The sequence below is a fragment of the Archocentrus centrarchus genome, chromosome 22 (assembly GCF_007364275.1).
Source record: "Archocentrus centrarchus isolate MPI-CPG fArcCen1 chromosome 22, fArcCen1, whole genome shotgun sequence".
In the NCBI taxonomy this organism is placed as follows: Eukaryota; Metazoa; Chordata; class Actinopteri; order Cichliformes; family Cichlidae; genus Archocentrus; species Archocentrus centrarchus.
The window spans coordinates 2,852,787-2,877,813 of record NC_044367.1 but is presented as its reverse complement, the minus strand read 5'-3'; the positions used below and the strand labels follow the sequence as shown (position 1 = coordinate 2,877,813).

Sequence of the window (25,027 nt, the reverse complement as noted above, 5' to 3'; positions counted from 1 at the left end):
TTCAGTTGTCATCTTTCAGCAGCTGAAGCTGTTCAGGAATGCTTTGAGCAAAAGGATAAAAGTTGTGGGATGTGGTGGGAAGCAAGGCCAACCATGGAGACTTTTATTTTTATATGCATTCAGTGTGTAACTGCACATAAGCATCTACTACAATGTATAGCCAAAGTAACAGCCACGTGAACGCCTGCACATCATTGGATCATTGGTGTGTATTGTGCTGCTGATAAATCAAACCCAATTGTGATCCGTACATGTAGTCACTCTACCTGTACAATGAAAGCTGCTGTAAGCTCAATTTACTTTTACACTTAGGGTGTTTACAAACACTTCAGTTGATAATGAATGTTGTATGAATGGAGAGCCAGACAGAGCAGACGGACCGTCTGTCAGCAGCCCGATGACAATAATAAGTCATCTGCCTTTTCAGGTTCATAAACAACTTCCCATTATTAATTCAGCATTAACTGCTGTGATTCATTGTGGGTTGCGGTCTGCAGTCTATTGCTGCCAAGTTTTTTATGCATGAGTTGAGTAAAAAAGTTGGTGTGTGGCATTGTTTCCAGGAGCTCATGCCAAACATCTGTCAATTCATCTTACACTTCCTAATGAAGTTTCTTTTTTTCTTTTCTTTTCTTTTTTTTACTGGTATACTGTCAAAAACACTTAGCTGAGCACTTATTATAATATAGATAATACTGTAAGTTACACTCCTTTTGCTATCACCCAAAATGCTGATTTCCTAAACTGATTCTGAAGCTCAGGGAGAAGTTTGTCACGGTGCTTGCATGACTGATAAGCAACAGCAAGTCATAGTCAGCTGTGGTCGCTGCAGATTCTTTAGCTCCATCCGGGCTCCTCTCCTTCGTCCAAATGTAGCGTGATTGCCTTGATCCACCACCCAGAGGTTACATCGGCTGGTTTCTGCGCTCTGTAGGTGCTAATCAACACATCACCAGCATCCAGGTGTCAAAAGCTTCTTCAAAACGCTCTCTTGAAAATCATGCATTTCTTTTTGTTGTTGTTGTTTGTTTCTTTTTTTCTTTAAAATCTTCTCCATTAATTTCCAAGTAATGTCAATATGTCAGTTATTCAGCTTAATAAATGATTATTCTGGCTTCCGCAACAACATCCAAGTGCTGTCTCTTGAACGTTTTAGCTAAAGTCATTTAAGGTAACCCTTCATCAAGCTGTTAGAGGCACTGAGCTTTCAAGCAATGTGTGAACTTGCCTTTGTCAGAGCTGTATAGATAACCACAAGTGAGTGACACTTTTTTTTTGTCTGAGACTGCCTCAGAGGGGAAGTGATGCAATGCTGACCGAGGAGATTCAAAAACAACTCTGGGCTCAGAATCAAAGAGGCCGGACACCTTGTCTGCTCTGCTGACAGACACTTCAGTGGCGGTGGAGCCCTGAAAGTCTCTCAGTTTGGAATCACTTCTCTGCTATCACTCACACCCTCTTACACACATTTTAAATGTATGGTGTATTGGTACGCAGAAGCAAAATGTTCTGGGCAGATGTGAACACGTTTCTAGCTGCTTGTCTGCGTGAGCAACTGTGTGTGTGTGTGTGTGTGTGTGTGTGTGTGTGTGTGTGTGTGTGTGTGTGTGTGTGTGTGTGGTGGATTTGCATTCTATGACTCAAACATAAATTATAGATACAGATTACAAAACAGCGCATCGCTCAAGGTGCGATGAGTAGAACATAGATGAAAACATGTGTTTCCACAGATAAATGCAACAACATCAAGTGTTCGAACAAAGTGTATGAATATTTTCGCTCTCTGGAGGTCTGTTGTTGTTGCTCAGCTGGGACAAGACAGCTGGCCTTCGTGCTATGCCATTACCTCAGATCCCCTTATTACAGAGAATCCAGGCAGTAATGGAAGTAGCCCGTCGTCTTGGGCCAGGTAGCTCAACTAGCCCATAAATCAAACTGGTGTTTAGGGAGGTGAGTGAGGCGGGGGAAGGTAGTGGTGGAGGTGGAAGGGGGGTGGTTTCAGGGGAAGTGTGTAGGAGAGAAAAGCAGGGTAAAGAGAAGACGGGAGGAGTTTCCTGTGCTTGCTGACAAGTTCAAACGAGGCTTGAGCAAACAGGCTCTATAAGGTGTGAGGAGCTAAGATAGCCAGCAGTAGACTGGTAAGAAGAAAGACAGGTTAGATGGAAGCAGGGAGACGAGGAAAATTCATGTTAGTGGGGAAAAAAGAAGTGGAGCTCTTTAAAGGAAGTAGCCGGCACTGAAAAGGGTCTGACTGTCAGTTTAGACTGAAAATTTGTTACCGCTTACTGTCACTCTGTCACAGATACACACACAAAGTGCTCTGTAGGATTTATTTGTGATTGACTGTGTTCGGTGTTCAATCAGAAATTCAGCGGTAGCTTTTGAGATGAAGACTACAGTGACAAACTGGGCAGTTACATAAAACAGAAAGAAACACCTTAAAGGTTTAGTCAGTCTTTTTAGGTTATTTAATAGAAAAAAGAATGCTGTATTTGTAAATATACATTGATTAGTGTATAATTGATTCTTCCAACACATGATGCATTCTCATAAACTTAGAATTAATCCATTTAAAATAAATTAATTGTTGGACATCACCATTCTACCTAATTGTGGCTAGAGACGGGCCACATTTGCATGCCTTGGAGGCAAATTTTATATCATGTCTGCACCTTGAGACTCAAGATATGAAGGATCATATGTTTTATCATCTGAGACCCCTTCACCAAAGAAGTGAAAACATGAAGGAAAGAGAGAATGTGACCGGCACCTGATGAAATGTCATCTTCCTCCTCACTTCAAGCCCGTGCATAAACATGTTTTTTTATTCCCAATATTGTCGCAGTTACTTATTATCAACAGATTTGACATACGGCCCATCTCCCATCTCTGGACAGCTGACATCAAGCGGGCCAAATAGCAACAGCCGGTTATACGCTAACATTAGGCCAGCTAAAGTTGGGCTCATGTGTCCTCAAAATCACACTTTCCCTCTGATAAACAGTTTGATTACATTCTCACATCATATGAGAGTTTATTCTAGAAGTGGAGACCCAGCAGCCTACACTCACTTCAGATGAACAGCAGTTTGTGTCCTACAGCGGCCACCATAGCTAAGATTATGCACTTGAACTGAGAGGGGTAAGAAAACAGAACTCAGTTAGCTGCAATGTGAAATCTACTGACATCTAGTGGTGATATTTTGCACACTGTAACTTTTAAAAGGGTAGGAATTAAAAAAAAACAAAAAAAAAACATTATTATATGATGATGGCCCGTGCGCATTAGTGCCATTATTATGCTAGTATCACATACATCTCCAGTATAACATAGTAATGATACTTAAGCTCATGTGCCCATGCATATTATATGCTAAACCGCGCACAATGTCAATATGGTGATATCCATTCAGAAATAATGTTCATAAATCAGTTCAACGAGGTATTCAAATTATGAAAAGTTGCAAGGGAATGCATTTAGTTGCACAGGTATTAATTCAGTAACCAGATTACTTCATGTCATAAAACCTGAACCTGATGTGAGCACTGGATAAAAAAATCTGGGATTAACAAACTGAAACCTCAACTAGATTTCAAGGCTAAAACAAAATAACATTACCATCACATAGCCACATCAGATTAAAAAAAAAAAAAAAACTTCACTTGTGCAACACACACAACATCTCCTCAGCTCACTAACCTCAGTGTTATTCCACTCATTGCAGGTGCAAATTGCTTGGTTGCTCCCAATTTGCATCTTACATCCTAGTGGTTTGTATTGAAATAATTTGTCCAAAACAAATCTTGTGGCATCATAATAATCAAAAGCCACTGTTGGATTTGTTTTATTTGGTGGGGATTTCAGTGATTTGTCTGTATGAAGGGGTTAAATTCCTTGTGGTGATGTTACTGAACAATCCCGCCATTGTTTTCTGGAGTTATGACTGATTGGGTGCTTAATTATGATCCTGTGAAGTAAGGCAGTTGGAATCTTTGTGATCTCTCTGGTTTACGTTGATTAGCTGTTACGATGTTTGATTGCTGTGTAATGAAGTCAGAAGTGAAGAGTTAAACGTTTTGAAAGCTGCCGTGTCTGCACCGTCTTCTGTCAACATGGTATGTGCTGCTTGTAGTCATGAAACATGTTGCGTTTTTATAATGGAATAAAAAGCCTGCAAGTCAGAATTAACACATCATCTGAAATGTGTGATCTCATTTGAAGCTCAACAACCAAAGCAACTACAACAGCTACTATCAAAGCATTAACACTGCATGTCTAAGTTGTTGTAGGTGTGTTTCACTGATCGAGTAAGCATGGAAGAATCTGGCAGAGATCTCCTGTTTGCAGGAAATCCAGAGGGAAGCCACTTAGAGAGCTGTATTTATCACTCCCATGAGTAATAACCACCGAGGAAAACACAAGTTGGCACCAAACACAATGGCGCAATTGTTTTTTCTAGTATACGGGAGGGGGTAAAATGAAGTGCTTTTAATATTCACATACAGTATATCTGTTACCAGTTTGGATTGCAGGCTTCTCCTCCTTTCCAGGAGGGCTTGTTTAGCATTGAGCCCTGGGGGGAACAGGTGGATTTTAGGTGTGTTCCCTTGCTGTGTCTGGACAAACCGACACACACCAGGAGACAACGTTGCAGAATGGATGACATAGTTTAGATCTTTTTTAATAAGCTTGTAATAGCGCTTTTGTGTTCTAGACCTGCGTCATTTGCATGCCTCATAAGTGGGGAAAAAAGGTGATTATGTTCCATCATGCCACCCATTGATGTTTTCTTTGGCCAGGTGATGCTATGTTTGCTTAGCAGGGGTGCCAATTTCTGCATTTCGGCACAAAGCATTTTGTTTTAGCGCTAATTACACGGCAGGCAAACACAAATGTTTCTTCCTCTCCTCTGTGGGTGACAGTTATTGACAATCGGCCCCGTCTAGCCATAATACGCCAGAGGCGGAGGAATCAACCACTTCCAACATAAACACTGCAGAAAGAGGAGCTTCAAATGTGGTAGATTTTACCATGACAACTGTAACTATGTTCAACAAATTAGTCAAAGATTCCCTCGTTGTTTACACACGTTGAAATGACAAGAGGCCTGTTTTGTTTTTTCTTTTAAATCAGACTGACAGCAGGAATCCTTCAGGTTTGGCAGTTTTTTTCATCGCTGTGGCTGTGAATGGGCACAGACACACACTCCAAGTTTAATTTGGATCTTCAGATCTAATGTTTGCACATGTGAGTTTGTGTGAATGAATGTGTGTAATCGCCAGAGGGTCACAGTGTATTTTCAAACAGTTTTTGGCATTAGCAGTATCCAGTAGGATTACAGAGAACGCACCAAACAATCTGACTGCTGTCAGTTTGGCTTTTCTGGCAGTCATCGTCAGATATTCATAATCTTCCTTATGTTGTCCATTTGGTGCGTTAGAGTGTGTTAGAGCGTCTGACACCAGGATCAAAGATCGGTAGATTTAGTCAGTCTCTCCCTGTTGAGTGACTCTCAGTCTTGTGTGGAAATGGTTGTAGGGGTCAGTGCCTGCAGGTCACCCATACAGCTATTCCCTCTCTCCTCCGATGCATCCCTCCCTCCATATCTGCATCCAACACTTAGCTGCAGCAGCTTCAAAGGACGCGTCCCGTCACACCCTGCACATCAAAGACACACAGTCAGCATCTGTGCCAATCAAAGTGTGCACATAAGTGAAGGTCCTCATAAGTATTTGTGTAAGTTCCTACTGATGTCACATCGTTAAATGGATGACCTGTTGATAGAGATTTTCAACCCCCCCCCTCACCCTCAGCTACAAGTGATTTTCTTTTCTTCTTAAATTAAAAAATAAAATGAAATAAACATCTCCAACCATTAAATTCATGGTCAGTGCTTTAAACCCACAAAGACAACAGGTGGGAGGCAAAGCCAGCAGCAGTCAGCAGATAATATGGAGAGTTTGCTGAAAGGCATATGTTGGCAAATGGCTAAGCAGCTGGTATTTTAAAAAAGTAAAAGGTATTTAAAATGCACAAATTATCAGGCATTTGGGCTCGCAAGTTTATATTTTAGTGGTGTCATCCTGATTAAATCAATCCAGTGTTTCATTCTGCTGATGGACACAGATTACAGTGTACAGCAGCAGCAAAGCAGATCACAAACTGAAGAAGCTGCAGATGAGCATGCAGTTTGTAAAGTCCAATATGAATGTCATTAATATGAAAGTCATTCATGTGAATGCGTAAATGTGTCCCAACTTGCCTGCCTACATTTTTTTTTTCACAGACCAACAAACAAATGTGGGGTTTTTCTGCCCTCTGTTTAACGAGCTGCATGCTGGATACTGGCTTCCAGAAACTGTATTGAAGTAGGAAAAATAAATAGATAAATAATAAATAAATACAGTTCTGACAGAAAAGATTTTATTTGTCTAACTGCCTCTTAGAACATATTCTAAACAGGCTGAATAGTGCCACTTTTGCCATGTAACATTTTAAATTTATGGTTCTATTAAGGAAATGATGCAGCAATTCAGCTTCACCCAGCTCCTCCAATTTATAATTTTACCCTAAAGTCATCATAATAAAAACGCATATTTTGTCCTGTTATTCTCCAAGGTTTATGCTTTACACTACCAACATTATAAAGGGTATCATATAATTTAAGAGTTTGGCTGAAATTCATATATCACACATGACTGTACTAGCTATAAAAGTCTTCTTTTGGCTGCCCTCTTTGGGCCTCATCACAGCGGATCATCTGCCTCCATCTCACCCTGTTCCTAGCATCCACTTCTGCCACACCAACCCTCTGCACGTCCTCCTTCACTACTCCTGTGTGGTCTTCCTTTTGTTTCCTCCTGCCTGGCAGCTCCATCTTCAACATCTTTTGCCCAGTATATCCACAAAGTTGAGACGGTGTGGGCATTTGCAGACATGTCCAAACCATCTCAACCTTGTCTCTCTAACTTTGTTTCCAAACCTCTCAAGCCGAGCTGTCCCTCTGACATACCTCACTGTCACTCCCAAATCTAAGCATCTTCAACTCTGCCACCTCCAGCTCGGGCTCCTGCCTTTTGTAAGTGCCACTCTCTCTAAACGATGCATCGTTGCAGGTCTCACTACCATCTTGTAAATCTTCACTTTCCTGCTGGCTGCTTTCCTTTTGTCACAAATTGTCCCTGACACTTCTCTCCACCCACTCCACTGATAGCACTGATAGTTTCCTGTGTGCATGCATCTTCCATAGCGCTGACAGATCTTTCAAATCCTCTGAATATCTCCAGGCCCTGACACAGACATGTACGCCAAACACACTGGAAATATCAGACTGTCAGAGAAGCACTGCGAGCTGGTACTGGCCTCAAATCTCACGCTTTAGTAAAATACCAGCTTTCTGTCTTTGGACTCAGGAGTCTGGAAGTTGCTCACATGGGCTGAAGTGCAGGTGGTCCCATATTCTGCCAAAATGATCTGGATCTGGATCAGGATCAGAATCTGAATCTGAGTAAATTACAGCATCTGAAAACCTCACTTTCTCTGCATGTTGAGACGAGGATTGCGGTCATAGATCATTCTGGCACTGTGTGTGTCTGCGTGCCCATCTTTTTCTTTTTTTTTTGTTTCTCTCCTTTTTTCACTTACTGTGTTTGTCTTTGTTATCTGTTTTGTTATGTACAGTTTCTCGGTCCTAATGGTGCTCATCCTGCGTGTTTTTAACACAATTATCTTTCTTTCATCAAAAAAAAAACTATAAATTTAGTTCTGTTGCTGAACTAAATAATCAGACAAGTTTCTGCCTGTGTCATTGCGCCAATCTGAGCATTTCACTCAGCTGCAACTAGCAGCTATTTTCATACACAATCCCTTCAAGGACCGTCACAAAAGACACAACTCACGACTGAAAAGCTAAAATAAGGAAAAATTTTTGCACTTTGCAAAAATGAAAATCCAGCAACAATTTACCGGTAAAAATAGCTTCAGTTGATCAATTCATCAGTTGGTCCACTTCGATCAATAACAAAACGCTTTCATCACCCAGTTTGACCAGAAAAGCCTTAAAATAATTTTGTTCTTTTTCTGTTACTATATTTTTTTTTTTTTTTGGAATCACAGAGAACATTAAAAAGGCTTAATTCTCACTTTTTTCTGTTTGTCACATTGGTTATACTGAGGCACCTATTTCAGGGAGTGTTCTCAGCCATGACATTTTTTTTATTTTTTTTGTACATCCCTTGACCTTGAGATAATGGAGATTTTTTTTTTTTTTCCGGATATTTCTCGAGTTGAGTTGCTCATTTAGGGATTAATATTGAACCCTTCACTGTAATTACACATATATCCTGCCATATCTTCTTTATGAATGTGTTTCAAGGCACATTTATTTCCTTGTGGGAATGTGAGCTCCTAGTTCTCAATTTTGTGGGACTGTCACACATTCTCACCCTGTTGTCTGGATGTACAAACAAACTGAGAGCTGCACGCAGATGGGGACAAAACCCAGGCTTATGGCTGAGGCGAGGAGGAGTCAGGTGGATCAAGGAGCAATGTGGGAAAGGTGGAATCTCCCGCTGATCCTCCTGGGACCAACACCAGGAAGAGAAATGTCAGATTTACAGGATTCAGTGTTCTCCTGGGAAACATGGAGGTACTGACGCACATTCACACACATTTACTGGGAAAAGATGGTAAATAATTGTAGATATTTGACCGCTGCTGAGAAGACGGTCTTCACACATGCAAAGGCACACATTCATACTCTAACTGGCATGTATGATTATGTAAATGCAAAAGTAATGCATGGTCCTACAGACTGATAAACTGTCAGATTAAAGGAATCAGCTTCTGATGGGAAAATGCAGAGAAACGCATTCACACACACACACACACACACACATCTGACCCTCAGTTACACCTTTTTTGGAAAATAAGAAGTAATTTAGTAGAAGTAAAAAGTTCCTAAAGAAATATTAAATTAATTGAAATTAAGATAAATACATGCATCTAGTTAGCACCTGTAATCACCATAACTGTCAATTTTAAACAACAAACTTTAGTGATGGTGGGTTTTTTTTAACACAAATTTTATTTTTTATTTACATTTTTCAATAATGCATCAACATGAAAAAAACATTTATTTTATTGTGTGCAGTCTGTTTAATAGTGTGGTGCATCTTTATATGTAAATATGAGAGAAGTTTCATGGGAAAAGAAGCAAAGCATCTAAAAAGTATAAACAGCTTATGTGACCTTTTTCTAAAGATCCGCAAACCCATTAACTGAAGATTTATTGTCATTAAGTATACACTGCATGAATAAAATTGCCATAATTACTTTTTATGAGTTTGCATCTGAAAAAAAAAAATGATTATATTTTCTCAACTAAAAATATAGGCTCTGCCAAATGGCTTTAGAAGAAATATGACAGTGAGTTACAAAGTGTAGAGATGACAGTCCTGTGGGACCCCGGCCTGCAGTAAGAAGCGAGATTAGAGAGATTACAGTTAAAGAGTATCTCGTCCTGTGGAGCCCCTTCTAAACACCAGCTCCCATCAGATGGGCCTGGTCTGATGGAGGAAACAGAAGAGATTATACATGTTTAACAGTAATCCCCCTCTCCTGGAGTCGTGCCAGCACTGAGCAGAAGACCTCCATTTGACTGGAGAAACAAAAGAAAGCAAGGAGAAAGCCCAGGGTGGAGAGTCCACACTTTTAACAAGGTTTACAACTTTCACAAAAGAATGCTGCAGCTCACTGAAAGAATAATTCACATTCCAAAACATGAGCATTTTGTTGTAAAATTCTGTCTCGCTTTATAAAACAGAAAAGAAGATCAGGATTTCATTCCTGACACTTTTCATATCTTAATAATAAATGTTTTTTTTTTGTGGCTTTTATGCTGCCAGGGACAGAGGATGATATGTGTTGTAGTGGTTCATGGATGGTCACCAACTTATTTGTTAGCAGGTGTTTGTTTGTTTGTTTTCATTTTTGCATTAATAAATAACACAATGGCCTACTTAAGTTCAGTTGGCATTTGTAACCAACAGCTGCACCCACAAGATGTGGTTCTCCTGCAAAATCACTCAAAGAAACACAAAGACACTACAAAAGTTATGGCCTACAGTTATCTTATGTTGCTGACTGACATCTTTGTAAGGTGGAGATGAGATCAGATCAGATCAGATGCAAAAAGACTGCACAGTGTTGTGGTAGTTAGCAGTGTCTGGGATTGAATTCAGACTGGGGCTTCCCAATCACAGTCCAAAAACATGTGGTTTAGATTAATTGGTGATTCAGTAGGTGTAGGTGTGAATGTTATAAATACAAGAAAATGGGTTGATGCAAGATCAGTTTTATTTATCTCCAAAGTTGGGAAATGACTGTGTTACAGGAGCCAAAGCATGAAAAACAGCCCGAATTCAATAAAAATAAATGTAATATCACAAAATGAAAACAATTACACTAAAGACAGCGCTCAATTAAATAGAAAATACAGAACAATGAGGAGCTTAATAAATTAAAAGGCCGCACATCACAGTTAACTCAGGCCACTACATTTAACCTTACAGCATGTGGTCACCTGCCCAACCTGCGGGCTACACCAGCACCTCAGGAGCTTAAATCTACACTGAATGCAGGTATGTAGTGGCACTGGTGTTAGAGAAAGTGTTCAGAGGTGCAGAGCATATTCAAGATCCATTTATTATACACAGCCATTCAACGCAGCCACACTCATTTGGATGAGTCAGCTGATGGAGGAATCCCTTCAGTGTGTAGATTCAAACTGGGGTCAGACGGCAACAGCAAGGATGACTTCAAGGATGACCTCAACAAGTAATATGGATGCATTCCAAGAGCCAACAGTTCAATATTCAGGCCAGAGAAACCATCCTTCACACGTCCAAAATTACATCACAATTGCAACCAGTGCGATCCCGTCACATTTCCTCATATTCGAGGTCACGTGTAAGTCTGCATTCAGATTGTGGTGTCTTTCATTCAGAGGTCAGGCAGATTTTTCCAAGTGATGTTGACAGTTTGTTTGCACTGTACAAATGCAGTTTTCCTTTGTGTGTTTCCTGTTATCTGTGAAAACCATACAAGACATTTTCAATCAGCTTCTATATATAATGAAACAAACTGCGGTTTGTGTTGAACAACTTTCACATTTCTCTCATACAACATAAGTATGACTAACTAAGTAAGTATGACTCCAGTAAACATGAAAAATGAAAAAGAGGTCACTTTTGTGGTAAACATAGTAAGAAACATACTTTTTTTTTTCATTTCTTTTCCATATCTGTGTCTTGGTTTCGGTGTGTCTGAAGGGCCTGTAAGTCAGCCACTAAACAAAGCATAACATCAACACCGTGTGTTTACCATATGGCATTATTGTATGTGACACGTGTGAGAGATTACAAGTTACTGGACTGTTTCCTGCTTTAAAGATCCATCCTGTAGTATCTGAACTTTTAAATTCTCCTAATGAATCACAGCCTTTGACTTGCACTACAGTTGAAAAGCCAGCTTGTTCTCACCAGCAACAACAATAAAAATAATAATAATCTGTTTAAAAACAGAGATTATGAATCTTTTCGAGGCCTGTTAATCACCTTGAAATTGATAGTTTCTAATTCTGTGCTTCATATAAGATGTAAGCTTGTCCTGAATACATCAATCACAAGCAGCGTCAGTGCTGTAAGACAGATTTAGTTGTAGCATTTTATTCTGCTTTCTATTTGCATTTGTAAAGTGCAGTTGTGTAATGTTGTCTGTATGTTTCAAAGTTTTTGAAAAAATAATAAAGTTCAAACGCCGAAAGAAAATAACATGCCATCTATTAAGCCGATAGCAAGGAGAGATCAAAGACATGAACAGATCGTCAGACTGACTGGATGACTGATTGATTGAAAGAAAAGGCTGCCAGACAGACTGACAGGCTCGCTGAGTCAGTGTCTGAGAATGAGAGACGGAGGTGGAACGAGCAAAGCAAGGGAGGCAGAGAGAGAGAGAGAGAGAATAATGAAACATTAGAAAACATAAAGTTGAAAATGACTCTGTTAATTTACCTCTGATAACTGGTTCAGTGCCAGACCACACACATGGATGATCAGATATAGATGTCCACACACACACACACTCACTCATACTCACACACTGCATACCTAGATGGGTGGGCTTGGTTGCTCGAGGCTACAGTTGTCGTTCTAATTCGTCTCCATCGCAACAACAACAATTCTTGGGTGACAATCAAAATCCCGGGACAGTTCTTCAAACCTGATTAAAGCCTAATAATCAGTTTATTCTACTATAGCCCACGCCATGAATCAATAAATATGTGAAAACATTTAATTCATTGCATTAAATCTATTAAATGTGTAATATTCAAATCATGTGGTGATTTTTTTTTATTCATTTGTTGTTGTTACTCACAGATTCTGCAGATACACCAAACCTTTCTATAGCTAAATTAACTCATCATCATCCAAGGTGGGTAGTCAGTTTTAACCTGTAATTTCTAACTATTATATCCTTCCTAACTTGTAATTGGGAGAATATGACTCATGATTTAATTGGTGAGGAGCAGGAAAATATTATAAGGAGGAAAAAAAATATTCCTCCATGCATGCTATTCCCCCACTTTACAGTAATGAAACCACATGATCTCTCTCCCGTCAGATCCCTAAGACATTAGGAAAAGAAACTCTTAGTGAGCATTTGTAAGCACTTTAATTACCATAATAGGTCTATTTCAGAGAAAATGGCCTTAATGATATAAAATTGTCATCCTGTTCAGTCAATAGACACTAACATTTTGGATATGGCAAGATATTTGTTCATGTAATTTACTGTTTAACATTCATTAGAGTTACTGTTCGGAACCTAAAATGAACACTTAGTAACACATTCACTCTTCAGGCCAAATGTTTTTCATCCTCTTGATGAGCTTCTCTGCTTCACTGAAAGATGTAGTTCTTGCCTGTGCCTGCAGAGGGCAGTGCAGGTCTAGAGTTGTCTGTGATTCGGAAAGTGTAACAATAAAACTGCATCACACTAGAAGTAACTTTGTAGATTGTTTCTCTTTGTGTGTGTGTGTGTGTGTGGGCGGGGGGTAGACAGTTGTTGTGGGGGTGGGGGTGGGGGGGGGTGTTTTTAATTCCATGTGTAGTGTTACATAAGCATTGCACAGTAGGCAATACACAGCAGATCACCAGAATGTGCAAAAATGTCAAATTGGTGTGCAAGAAGGCAGCAAATCCAATTTTTATTACTACCGAAAACTGAATTAATATTGTTTGTAATGTTTTACCTTTTCAAGTAGATGGCACTGAAAATCTAAACTCTACAAACTGCAGACCCCGATTCCTAAAACAATGTGTAATGTAAATAGGCCCTGCAACAGGCTGGTGACCTGTACAGGGTGTACCCTTCCTCTCCATTTTGCATTTGATGGCAGCAACATATCTAAGAAAAAAACTGTGACAGGGGGAACAAAAGGCTAGAAAAGTGTTGTTAAAAAGAAACAGGAACATTTTGCAGCTAGTTATCTGGAAACAGGTCAGTAACATTGTGTACAAAAAGAGTTTCTTAGAGCGGCAGAGTTTCTCAGAAGATGGGCAGAAGTTCACCAATTCGCAAAAAGCTACAAAAAACAGTTTGACTATTGCATTATCTGCAGTACGTAACAAAATCTAAAGAGTCTCAGAATCTGGAGAAATCTCTGTGCGCAAAGGACAAGGCCAAGAATCAAGACTGGATGCCTCTCAGGCAGCACTGTATTAAAAAGAGGCATAATTCTATCATGTAAATCACTTCATGGGCTCAGGAACACTTCTAGAAATCAGTGTCTGTGAACACAGTGCTCCGTGCCATCCACAAATGCAGGTTAAAGCTCTGTAGTGCAAAGAAGAAGCCATATGTGAAATCGAAATTTGAAATTCCTTTTGGAACACATGGATGCTATGTCCTCTGGACTAAAGAGGAGAGATACATTCCAGTTTGGTATCAGTCCTTTGTTCGAAAGCCTGCATCGCTGATGCCTGTGAAACTGGCAGCTTTGCACATCTAGAAATCTACAAACAGTGCTCAAAGGTAAATATACTGTATATACAGCGTTTAGCAACATGATGCTATGCAGATGATGTCTTTTTCAACAAAGCCCTTCCCTATTTCAGCAAGACAATGCTAAACCACATAAATCTATTACAGCAGCATGGTTTCATGCTATTGTAAGAGCAGCACGGAGCACCGTGCTGAAGAGTCCTGGTGCTGAAGGGGCCTAACGGCGGTCCAGACCTTTTGGCTCATTATGAAACAAAAATACGACAAAGTAAACCCAGGACTGTTGAGCAGCTCGAATTCTCTGTCAGATCTCCTAAAAGTCCAACAACTGCTCTCCTCAGTTCCCAGACATCTACAGACTGCTGTTAAAATAAAAGAGCAGATGGTGTCTAACGCCCAAGCTTACAAAGCTATACTGCTACAGTTGCAATCACAAAATAATTACCATTACAGTAGATGAATGTGGAAGAGAGGATTAAATACAGACATGTAGGGTACATAGTGTAGATATTTGTCCATTGCTTATTTGTCCTTAGTTATGCATAAGTTTTTATGTGTTTTTCCATTTCTCTTTTTCAATGGAGTGCAGAGAAATACGACAGACCAATGAAGACCACAGGCACAGGCCGGTGGCTACAGGGAAGTGATGCATAATAAGGTCGACAGGACACACACTACAAACTAATTACCAGGTGCTAAAGACCTCTGCTGTAACAAAACAACCTCAGTATATTCCCTGGATAAAATGTTCAACTTCTAAATCTTCCTCTCTATCTCCTCCCTGAATATAATCCGCCAACCAGAAACGTTCCCAGACAGCAGAATTTCTTTACAAGTTCACAGCAGGATTATTCTGTCCAAACTCCACCCAGCAGGAGTTTTAGCTAAACAACACCTTGTCAGAGCTACAGTCAGCCGCTTGGCTTAGCATTCTGTGCAAGAAAGCCAGTCGGTCTGGACAATTATGTAAAGAAAGCAAATAAAGAAAACTGGAAATATGAGTGTGATGGTAAGATTCAGGATTCAATATTTTATTGCCATGTCACTGGTAGGAATTTGCCCCAGTGGGCCCATGACTGACAACAAACAATCACAGCAAAACACCTAATTATATTTGATATATAATGGAATTTGTTAACAAAACTGCAATTAGTTCTCTTTGTCTGCTCATACACAGTACACAAACCTCTTTGTCAGATGACATCCTGATGTGAACCATGTGTTGACAAAGACGCATCTAAGGGATTGTGCTTCTGCCGATTTTAGAGCTTTATAAGCTGCTTCATAGTTCACACAAAGACACGAGGACATATTCCTGCAAGTGGCTTTTACTGTAAATAGCAGCATTACATTCCTCACTGTCGTTCCCATTTTAGCATGTTATCAGTCTATGGTCACCTTTCTAATAAAGTTTGGAGTACAGTATATTTCCTTTAGTGCTGATGGTACAGCACTGGCTTACTATGTTGACGGGTAAAAAAGTACTGGAAAAGGCTGGACTATCATTCCAAACACAGCTTAGCCAAGCGGAGACAAAACAGAGGTTTTTAATCGAAAGCAGCACTGCTCGGCACGCCAGCGCATTTCATAAATGTCAGAGTTGAGAAACAAAGTTTTAAATCATAAAACCGTCCCCAAACCTACAAAAATGCTTCATCCATTTTGTTCCCCATTTATATTTTGCAATAATTTGCCTCTCTGTATATGATTGCCTTGGTAAGGACATTAATTAGGAATTGCGTCTTCCTGCAGCATTTGAAGTCTCAGCCGAGATGCTAAAGCTTTGCACATATTTTTAACATGTGCTGGAATTTCTGTCTCAACAAATGTTTTACATTAAATTTTCTTATACATATTTACTGTGAAGTGTAAGCCCACATAAATCTGAGCACTGAGTAACTTGTGTTTTTAAGAACATAGCACCGTAAGTGAAAAAACAAACATCTCCTATTGTGTGATGGATATCTTCTGGACATAAAAACCCTCCCAATAATATAAGTAAGTGTCAGGAAAAGTCGCACAGATAGGAATTTCAAGCAAAAGCAGGAGCAACATAAAACATGTAATGAGATAAAGACCTCAAGAACATGTTTTATGTTTTCCTGTTTTTCATGGCAGGAAACAGGGAATGGGAGGATTGTGCGACTCCCACTTCTGTTTGCGTAATATTGGCTTCCTCGGCTCCAAGCGACAACCTTTAAAAACTGCACACACGCTGGTTTAGCGTTAGTTTAAAAACGACATCATGGCGTCAAAGGTACTCGTGGGTGCTGCTGTTTTTTTTGTTGCCTTCATTTCAAAAAGTAAGTTTGTGCTGGTTTGTCCATTTTTTTGTTGCATCATTTAAAATGTTATTGTGTTAAAGTAAAGTTTTGTTGCAAACTTGGACAAGTGAATATGTAAAAGAAAAATAAGTATCATATATTTTCTTCACCTCAGGTGTGGGGATAATTGGTGGCAGAGAGGCAGCGCCACATTCTCGGCCCTACATGGCTTCCATCCAGGTACCAGAAGGCGAGAATCTGAAGCATGAATGTGGAGGCTTTGTGGTTGCAGATCAGTGGGTGATGACTGCAGTGCACTGTCTACCTACTGGGTGAGGAAACTTTTTTTTACATCATGACAAATGAAAAAATAAAGTGCAAAATCAGAATAACATTATATTATATTATATTATATTATATTATATTATATTATATTATATTATATTATATTATATTATATTATATTATCTGTTTAGAGCTGCTGCTGTTTAGATTGTGCTCATGTTTGTATTCCAGTGATGGGAATTCCGGCTCTTTTCAGAGAGCCGGCTCTTTAGGCTCGGCTCCCAAAGAAGACCCAGCTCTTTCGGCTCCCAAATGGCTCCTTAGATTTTAATTTTTTTTTCTTTACATATTCAACATATAATAGAGCGCTCCAAATACAAATTATAAAACAAAAGATTGGAAATCAGAAAAAACAAGGGCCTTTGAGGAGTTGATCCTGATGACCTGCCCTCTTTTGTTCTTCTAATCACACTGAGGGATGAACAATTCGTATACAGTATAGCTATGTAGGTTGTTTGTGCCGCCTGCTCGATATTAAATTTTAAATTTGCAGTGTACGCTCTGTCTATCAGAATAATCTTTTAACGCCAGGCGATCGCTGCTGAATCGCGGGTTTCCTGACCTTACAAGGCGCGAACAGCTGATTAAGACATAGCGTCTCACGGCAGAGTCAGCTGGTCCAAGGAACTTGATCAGCTGGCTTTTCACCTTAACTCCGCGACCATTCGTGCTATCGAAATAATTCAAACTGTTCCTGAACGCTCAGAAATTACACTTCACAGTCATGTAGTGGTACATTATTACGGTATTTGTGACCGGAAGTCCGCAAACGCCGGCACTTTTGAAGTACGCTGTTTCTCTTCCACATGTTTGGCGGTATAAGGTTAAAATGTTTCCATTCTTTCAGTCAGTCAGTCAGTCAGAATACTTTATTGATCCCAAAGGGAAATTACTACTGTTACAGCTGCAACCGTTTCATTTAAACGAGTAAACCTAAAACACAATAACATACACTAAAGGCATAAAAGTATAAAGACTAAAGAGATATTTTGACTATATACACATCTAAATCTATACACATATGAAAATTGTGAGTGCAAAAATTTTAAATAGGTGTCATTATATATATATGCACAGTCCTTTTTTGTACAATGTATAAGTGTATGTACAATGTATATAGTGTATGTACAATGTATATGGAAATTTAAACAATTTTATGTACAGTTGAATACTGATAAGTGAATGACACTGATGAACCACAATGTCACCTATTAAGGGAGGAGTTATAGAGTCTGATGGCCACAGGTAGAAATGACCTCCTGTGGCGCTCTGTGGTGCATTTTGGTGGGATGAGTCTTGCACTGAATGTGCTCCTGTGTCCCATCACTGTGTTGTAGAGTGGGTGGGAGCCATTGTTCATAATGGCCTGCAGCTTAGACAGCATCCTCCTCTCCGACACTGCCATAAGCGAATCCAGCTCCACTCCCACCACATCACTGGCTTTGTGGATCAGTTTATTGAGTCTGTTTATTGAGTCTTTGCTACGCTTTCCGTCACTCATTTTCCTCACCGTTCCCGCGTGTAGCCTCTATGTAATGCGTAACTTCCTCTGGCTCTTTCCTGTCTCCGAGTGCATTTTGCATGAGCCCCTCACTCCGTTTTTGCAGTGTTTGTTTACTCACCGCAGTGTGTCCGTGGACCCTCCCCCTCCCGCTCAGTGTAGACGATCATATGTTACCATTCATCTTAACCAATCACGTGCGGCTTCCACAAAAAAAAAAGAAAAAAGGAAACGAACGAAAGGAGAAAAAAAAAGAAACGGCTCACTATCGGGAGTCGGCTCCCGTCGTTCACTTCAAAGAGCCGGCTCTTCGCGACCGACCCATCACTATTGTATTCACTAATCTCTCGTGTGTTTGTTCTAGTTTTGTTCTTGCGTTTGCTCATTAAAAGCATGCAGAGCATATAGAGTTTTCTTTTATTTAATAGATAACAGTACGTCTTGTGGACTGTTCAATACTATTATAATTATTGTGATCTTTCCATAGACCAAATGGAAGGAAGATAGTGTTGGGTGTCCATTCTCTGAGTGAACCTGAAGAAACAAAGCAAATCTTTGACATTTTGGAACTTCACAACCACCCAAACTTCAACCCGAATAATTATGATAATGACATTGCTTTAATTAAGGTAAAGGAATATTTTTGTTTTGCAGTTTTACTGTCTGGAGAGTAACTTAAATGATGAATAAAAAGAGTCTAATAAAAAGTAAACCAAAACAGTGATATATTTAGAATGATCATCTATCGGGTTTTTTTTTTTTTTTTGCAGCTGGATAGTCCATTTAACATTTCTGAAGCGGTTCAATCGGTGGAATTTCTGCGTGCCGGAGGCACAAACCCCGTCACCGGTGTAGAGGTCGAGACGGCTGGCTGGGGGTCGGTAGACAATCTGGGAGTCAGACCAGACAAGCTCAAAGAGGTGGTCGTTGAGGTGATCAGCTCGGGTCGGTGCAGACGCAGCGACTACTTTGGTAGAAAGTTCACCAATAACATGATATGTGCACATAAAGTCTGCGCAGACCCCTGTGACCAACCACATAAGAACGAAGACAGCTGTGATGTAAGTTTTTGTTCCTTTTATTCAACTAAATATGAATGGTAAAATGAAGGCAGTCGTCAGACACGTGGATTAGATAGCATTAATTATGCTAAACTGGATTATTTCTCTTTTTTTTTAGCTGACAGATGCAGTTTTAATTGTTGTGATTTTCTTTCTGCTTCTTTTTTGTCACCTTTCAGGGGGACTCTGGAGGTCCACTGCTCTACAATGGCGTTGTGGTGGGCATCACCTCCAATGGAGGAAAAAAGTGTGGCCAAACAAAAAAGCCTGGAATTTATACCATCATCTCTCACTACACTGAGTGGATTGACAACACCATGGGCCTGCAGCCAGCTCAAACAGAAGACCAGAGCCAATGAAAGCAGACATTACAAACTTTTTAGCTACGGCTGACTGTTTCTTTCTGATTTATAATTAATGCATGTCTGTAGGACTAGATCTCAAGCATATGACAAACGTACCACAAAAATATATGCGAAAGCATCTTCTTCTTCTTCCTCTTTCGGCTGCTCCCTTTAGGGGTCGCCACAGCAGAGCATCTGCCACCATTTCATCCTTAGCATCATATAACAATGTATTTGACATAATTTTAGCACGTTGCTGTTTAAAGGAATTAATAAAATACTTCATCTCAGTCTCGTTCCATACCTGTCTTATGTTCTTCAGCACCTTGTAGAAAAAGCATCAGATGTGATATATATATATATATATTAGAAAAAAAGTATCAATATAAAGCTTATATAAGACTGCTGGTCCAAGTGCAAAGAAACAATTATGGATCATACTAAATGAAAATGTAGTTAAAAGACTAAATGTATGAGTTAGAATGCAATCTAAACAAAATCTAAACAATTTATGCATCAATGTTGTGATATTTATACATATGGGTCAGCTTGCTTACAAGTGGATACATTTGTAACACTGGCCTCAAGGATCTGTAAGTCTTAGGCAATCAAGATATCGACAAACAAATCACATAAACTTGTCAGTCTTCATACCAGTGATGAGGAAGTCCAAAAGCAACTAAAAAGAGCAGCTGCAATTTTTCTTTTCCACTTTCCACTGGTCTGCGCAGAGACATAGGTGAACGTAGTAGGAGACGTAGTTCTTGATGTGCTCCCCTGATTTGTCTGGCTTGATAAAACCCACACCATCACCACTACCATTTTGTTCAAGTGACATTGCCCACTTTGTAAGGATTTTATTTTCTTTTACAAGTCATTTAAAGGTCTTTAAAGCAAAGTCTCTTTAAGTGCAAATGTTTTAGGTTTTAGGAGTAATTACCAAGACAATTTTCTGCAAGTGATCCGGCCTTCAAAAGCAAACCACGCTACCACACGAGCACCAATAAAAGCAACAAATCTGGACTGTAATCGAATCCAATTCAAAACACGTACACTTGCAGCTCATTTCTCATAGCTGAATCAGCACTTTTTACCAAACGCTCCAAACAGGAAGCTTCAGAGAGGTGCAGGGCTGCAGAGTGTATGAGATTGTACAACATTGTACTGGTATGCAGTGTTCCCCTTTTATGACAGAATAGAAATGAATTCTCTTTTAATAAGTAGTTCCCTTCCAGTGCCCCTTCCTTCCACTCTTCAATCACTTTGTTTCTTTCTCGCAGCTCCTGCAAAGAAAATATCTTCACTGAGTAGGAGTGTCCTCCATGTGAAGCAATCAGTTTATTGATTCCTGACAGCTGATCTTTCACTTAAGGATAGCTCAAAGCTTTCTGGGATTTTGTAATGTTCAGCTCATAATAACAGCTCCCACACTTCCTTATAAGCTCTTGCAGGGTTGAATGAGCTCCAGCAACATTTTCTGAGGCCTGTACTAGTTGCTGTCAAATTGAACAAACAAGATGGTGATGTGCTCTGAAAATTCTCGTCCAAAGACCTTCTGGACCTGTCCAAGCATCTCACACTCTCCCTGGGTGAAGTGTCCTACCTGGAGCACCAGCGGGAAGACATGGGGTCCAGGTAAAACCAGAGCCCGGCAGTCCTTCACCAGCTCTACGTTCTCCACCCCGGCTTTATTCCACAGCTCACAAGGATGAGCCGCCTCCCTGCTGCAAACACCTCCTTTTTCTCACAAGACACGGTTGGTAGGGCCAATTCGTGAGTGGACCCATTAACTAAGTACTGGCAACCTGCTCTCAACCTGCTAACCTCTAGGATTAGCTTTAGAGCAGAAGACTTACCACTGCCTGAGAGACCCAGCAAGATGACAGAGATATTATTCTTTTTATCACCTGAAAGCCAAAAAATTAAAAGAAACTGACAGTTAGAAAGCATCTACACAGAGATTAGAACATAGAAAGTTTATGAAAATGTTGAAAATGTGAATAGCACACTAGCTACTGACCCTTGTCAGGAAGTATCCCTATTGATTGGAAATCGGCCATGACATTTCCACTTTTCAAAGGTGGTTCTGGCTCAGACGGCTGAGCCACTTTCTTGTTTTAAAGGCTATCCTGTCTGACCTTCAGTCTGGTTTTCGTGTTAGACATGGGTGTATGACCCCCGTCACAAAGGTCCTTGATGACATTACAGCATTAGACAGCAAGCAGACCTGCATAGCTGCCTTCATCTAGCTGACCATGTCCAACAGTTGAAATCTTGGTTCTTGGCAGAACCATTAACCAACCCAAAGGTGTGCCTCAGGGCTCCATCATGGGACCAACCCTGTACTCCATCTACATTAATGATGTAGCCAAAGCTGCTGGCAGTTCCCAAATCTATCTATATGCTGATGACACCATCCTATATTCCGTTGGGCCTTCACTCCATTCTGCAGTATCTACTCTTCAACTCAGCATCACCTCTGTAGAGCAGTCCTTTCACAGTCTCCATTGACATGACTTTAGCACTGCTCTCAGAAAGCTGGACACTCTTCAGCATTCAGCTATCCACTTTACCACTAATGCGCCTTTCCACACTCACCACTGTGACCTCTGTAAACTGGTGGGCTGGCCCTCCCTTCATACCCAGCAGCTCCGTCACTGGTTTCACTTCATCTATAAGACAATCCTGGGAAAGACACCACCTTATCTGTCGTCTCTTCTTCATGTAGCCTATGATAAATATCGTACAAGGTCAAGTGAATACATCAATACATACTTTATTGATCCCGCAAGGGAAATTATGTTACAGCAGCAAGAAAATAGCACAATCTACAATAAATAACAAGTGAGAGTAGAAATGCCACAGGCACAGAGTGCAAAACTATACATATACAACAGTGATAAAAACAAGATCAATAAAATATATAAATGTAGGTAAAGAAGAGTAATAGTAAGACTGACATTCTGTATTAAGAATTTGCATTAATAAATAATATATACACTAGGAATCTGAATATGTACACTAGGAATCTGAAAGAAGGTATAATAGGGAGACGTGTGTGGGAAGAAGAGTTATTATACAGTTTTATAGAGAATGGCTGGAATGATTTCCTGAAGCGTTCCTTATGGCAGCAGGGTTGAATCAGACTGATGAAATGACTGGAAAACTTTACAAAGAACCCTCAAACTTTAACATCTCTTACTACTTTCAAGCTTAAAATTGAAAAGATTATAGATGACTGTTGCTCTCGCTGATCACCCCGGCTCACACTAACATACACGCGTGCACACACACTACTTTCCCCTCTCTCCCTTTAATGCTGACTCACCTATTCTTCTTCTCACTCCTGCTTCTTATTCAGTTCTCATTATTTACATGCTAGCTCCATGTTAATCTGTGACTTTTCTTCTGTCCTCGGCATGTTTATATTTTTATGTTTATGTGTATCTCTGTGTCATGGACCTATTTTTATTGGGGTCTCTCGGCCAGGTCATGTTTGTAAATGAGAAGTGGTTCTCAAACATTTCACCTGGTAAAATAAAGTTTTTTTAAAAAAGTATTATAATATCTATAACTCTTGGTGGGCCATTTTCCCTGTTGGGGTCTAAAGCATTTGCATTTTGAACCTTGTTCTACTGGTTTTATATGTGTAAAACTGAACATTTTTATACTACAGGTTATTAATGCTCATATAAAAGTGTAACTCTATCACCCCCTAGGGGAGATTCATATCACTTTTTCCCTCTTCCAATAGATGCTGCACCATTTATTTGTAACTCTTTAGTGTACAGGAAAGCTATAGGTCTGTATTTATATTTAGCTTAGCAAATTTCAATTTGAAACACCAGAAGAAATGGAAATAAGTCTTGCCATCAGGGGCATTGATCTGAAGCTGCAACATGGTCCCGTGGCTTCTTACAGCCTCCTTGAGGCTATCTCTATTTGCCTCATATTGCTTTTTTCCAGCAGCTTCCTTCTTTCTTTCCTCAGCATGTTTTGCTTTCAGCTACTTTAGCTCTTTGGCTCTCCGCTTCTCTTGTTGTTGAACCAGCTGCTTGAAACCTTCTCTTCTGCCTCCAGCATGTTCTGTTTGAGGTCGTTCATGGCCGAGTCCTCTGCGCTTCTTTTCTTGGATGCACATAGCATGGTTTTAGTGTAACCCATCACACCGTTTTCAGTCACCATGCAGTCAACCATCTCGAGCATGGCGCTCGAGACTAAAACCATGCACATAGCATGGTTTTAGTGTAACCCATCACACCGTTTTCAGTCACCATGCAGTCAACCATCTCGAGCATGGCGCTCAGCCCACCACTTGCAGCAGAGGACGTAACCCCCGTAATCTGCCATCACATACATTTAACAAATCTAGCAGAGTATCATCTAATGTTTCAACAACCTTTCCATCTTCCACAGAGATAATGATCAAGTATTTTAAAGCCTCAGCTCCAAAGTGGAGCCAAAGATAACACCTGAAATTAGATTCTCATGTTCTGAAACAACGATTATAAAAAGGGGTGAAAGGATACTTCCAGATTACAACATTATGTGGACCAAAAAGTTTTGCTGTCAATTGCATTCCACAATACACATCTGAATCAATATGCATGTTCCTTGTGCTTCACTTTAGGTTTGAGAGTACTGCAAAAAAGAGAGAGAAAAAAGCATTATTTTAGTCGAAAAACGTGCAGCACTTCAAATAAGTTTGTGCACAAAGCAGTTATCCATGCTAAACTGTAAAATACTCAATTCTCTATTTCAGAGCATTCAATGAAACACCTCAGTTTTAAGGATAATGTCATTGTGTGTTAAGTTTCCATCACAGTGCTAGTATATTTTTAAAAAATCATGGCCAAGGTTAACCTTTTAAATGGAACTTGCCTAAGTTGGCCAGATCCCGTTTCCTTTTCCTCACTTAATCATTTACTGCCTTCTGCACCATGGAGCCACTTTGCAAGACATCCAGTGATTGTTTAATATCTGTATTATAGCTGAATCAGTTTCACTGCAGACCATCCAGAAACATAAGTGTACTTTAGTGTAATGACATGCCAAATAAAATGTGGGTCAACAACCTGTGAACGCTTCAATTAAAACTAATAGTAAGAGTTCCAAGAAAAGAAAAATCCCAAATTCCCCAGCAAACCACCGAATGAACAATAATAGACACTACATTATAACAAAAGCAGTAGTTCTCCCTCGTACGTGCTTACTGAGGGATTGCAGCATCACTTGCAGCTGTGTCCCACTGCCAGACGCTGTCAAAACGGCCCAAAACAAGGAGGTACTACGGGGGGGGCAAATGGGGAACATCGTCTGTTGAAATCCGACAAAAGTATTTCTTATAATGAATTAGTGTGTCTGATACGAAGCGCGATGCTATATAACTTCCCGAAGTGTCGGGGGTAAATCAAATCATAATTTTATATTATCAGGATTGCCCGTTCA

General features: G+C 40.0%; 1 protein-coding gene across 1 annotated transcript; it reads left to right on the top strand.

Annotated features, from left to right (window-relative positions):
- Positions 1–16,240: 16,240 nt before the first annotated feature.
- On the top strand, positions 16,241–19,869 carry cfd (complement factor D (adipsin)). The gene is made up of 5 exons (XM_030719271.1): positions 16,241–16,367; positions 16,504–16,660; positions 18,662–18,803; positions 18,945–19,235; positions 19,415–19,869. The coding sequence occupies exons 1-5, from the start codon at positions 16,310–16,312 to the stop codon at positions 19,592–19,594; spliced, it is 828 nt and encodes a 275-aa protein (XP_030575131.1). The 5' UTR covers positions 16,241–16,309; the 3' UTR covers positions 19,595–19,869.
- The last annotated feature ends 5,158 nt before the right edge of the window (positions 19,870–25,027 follow it).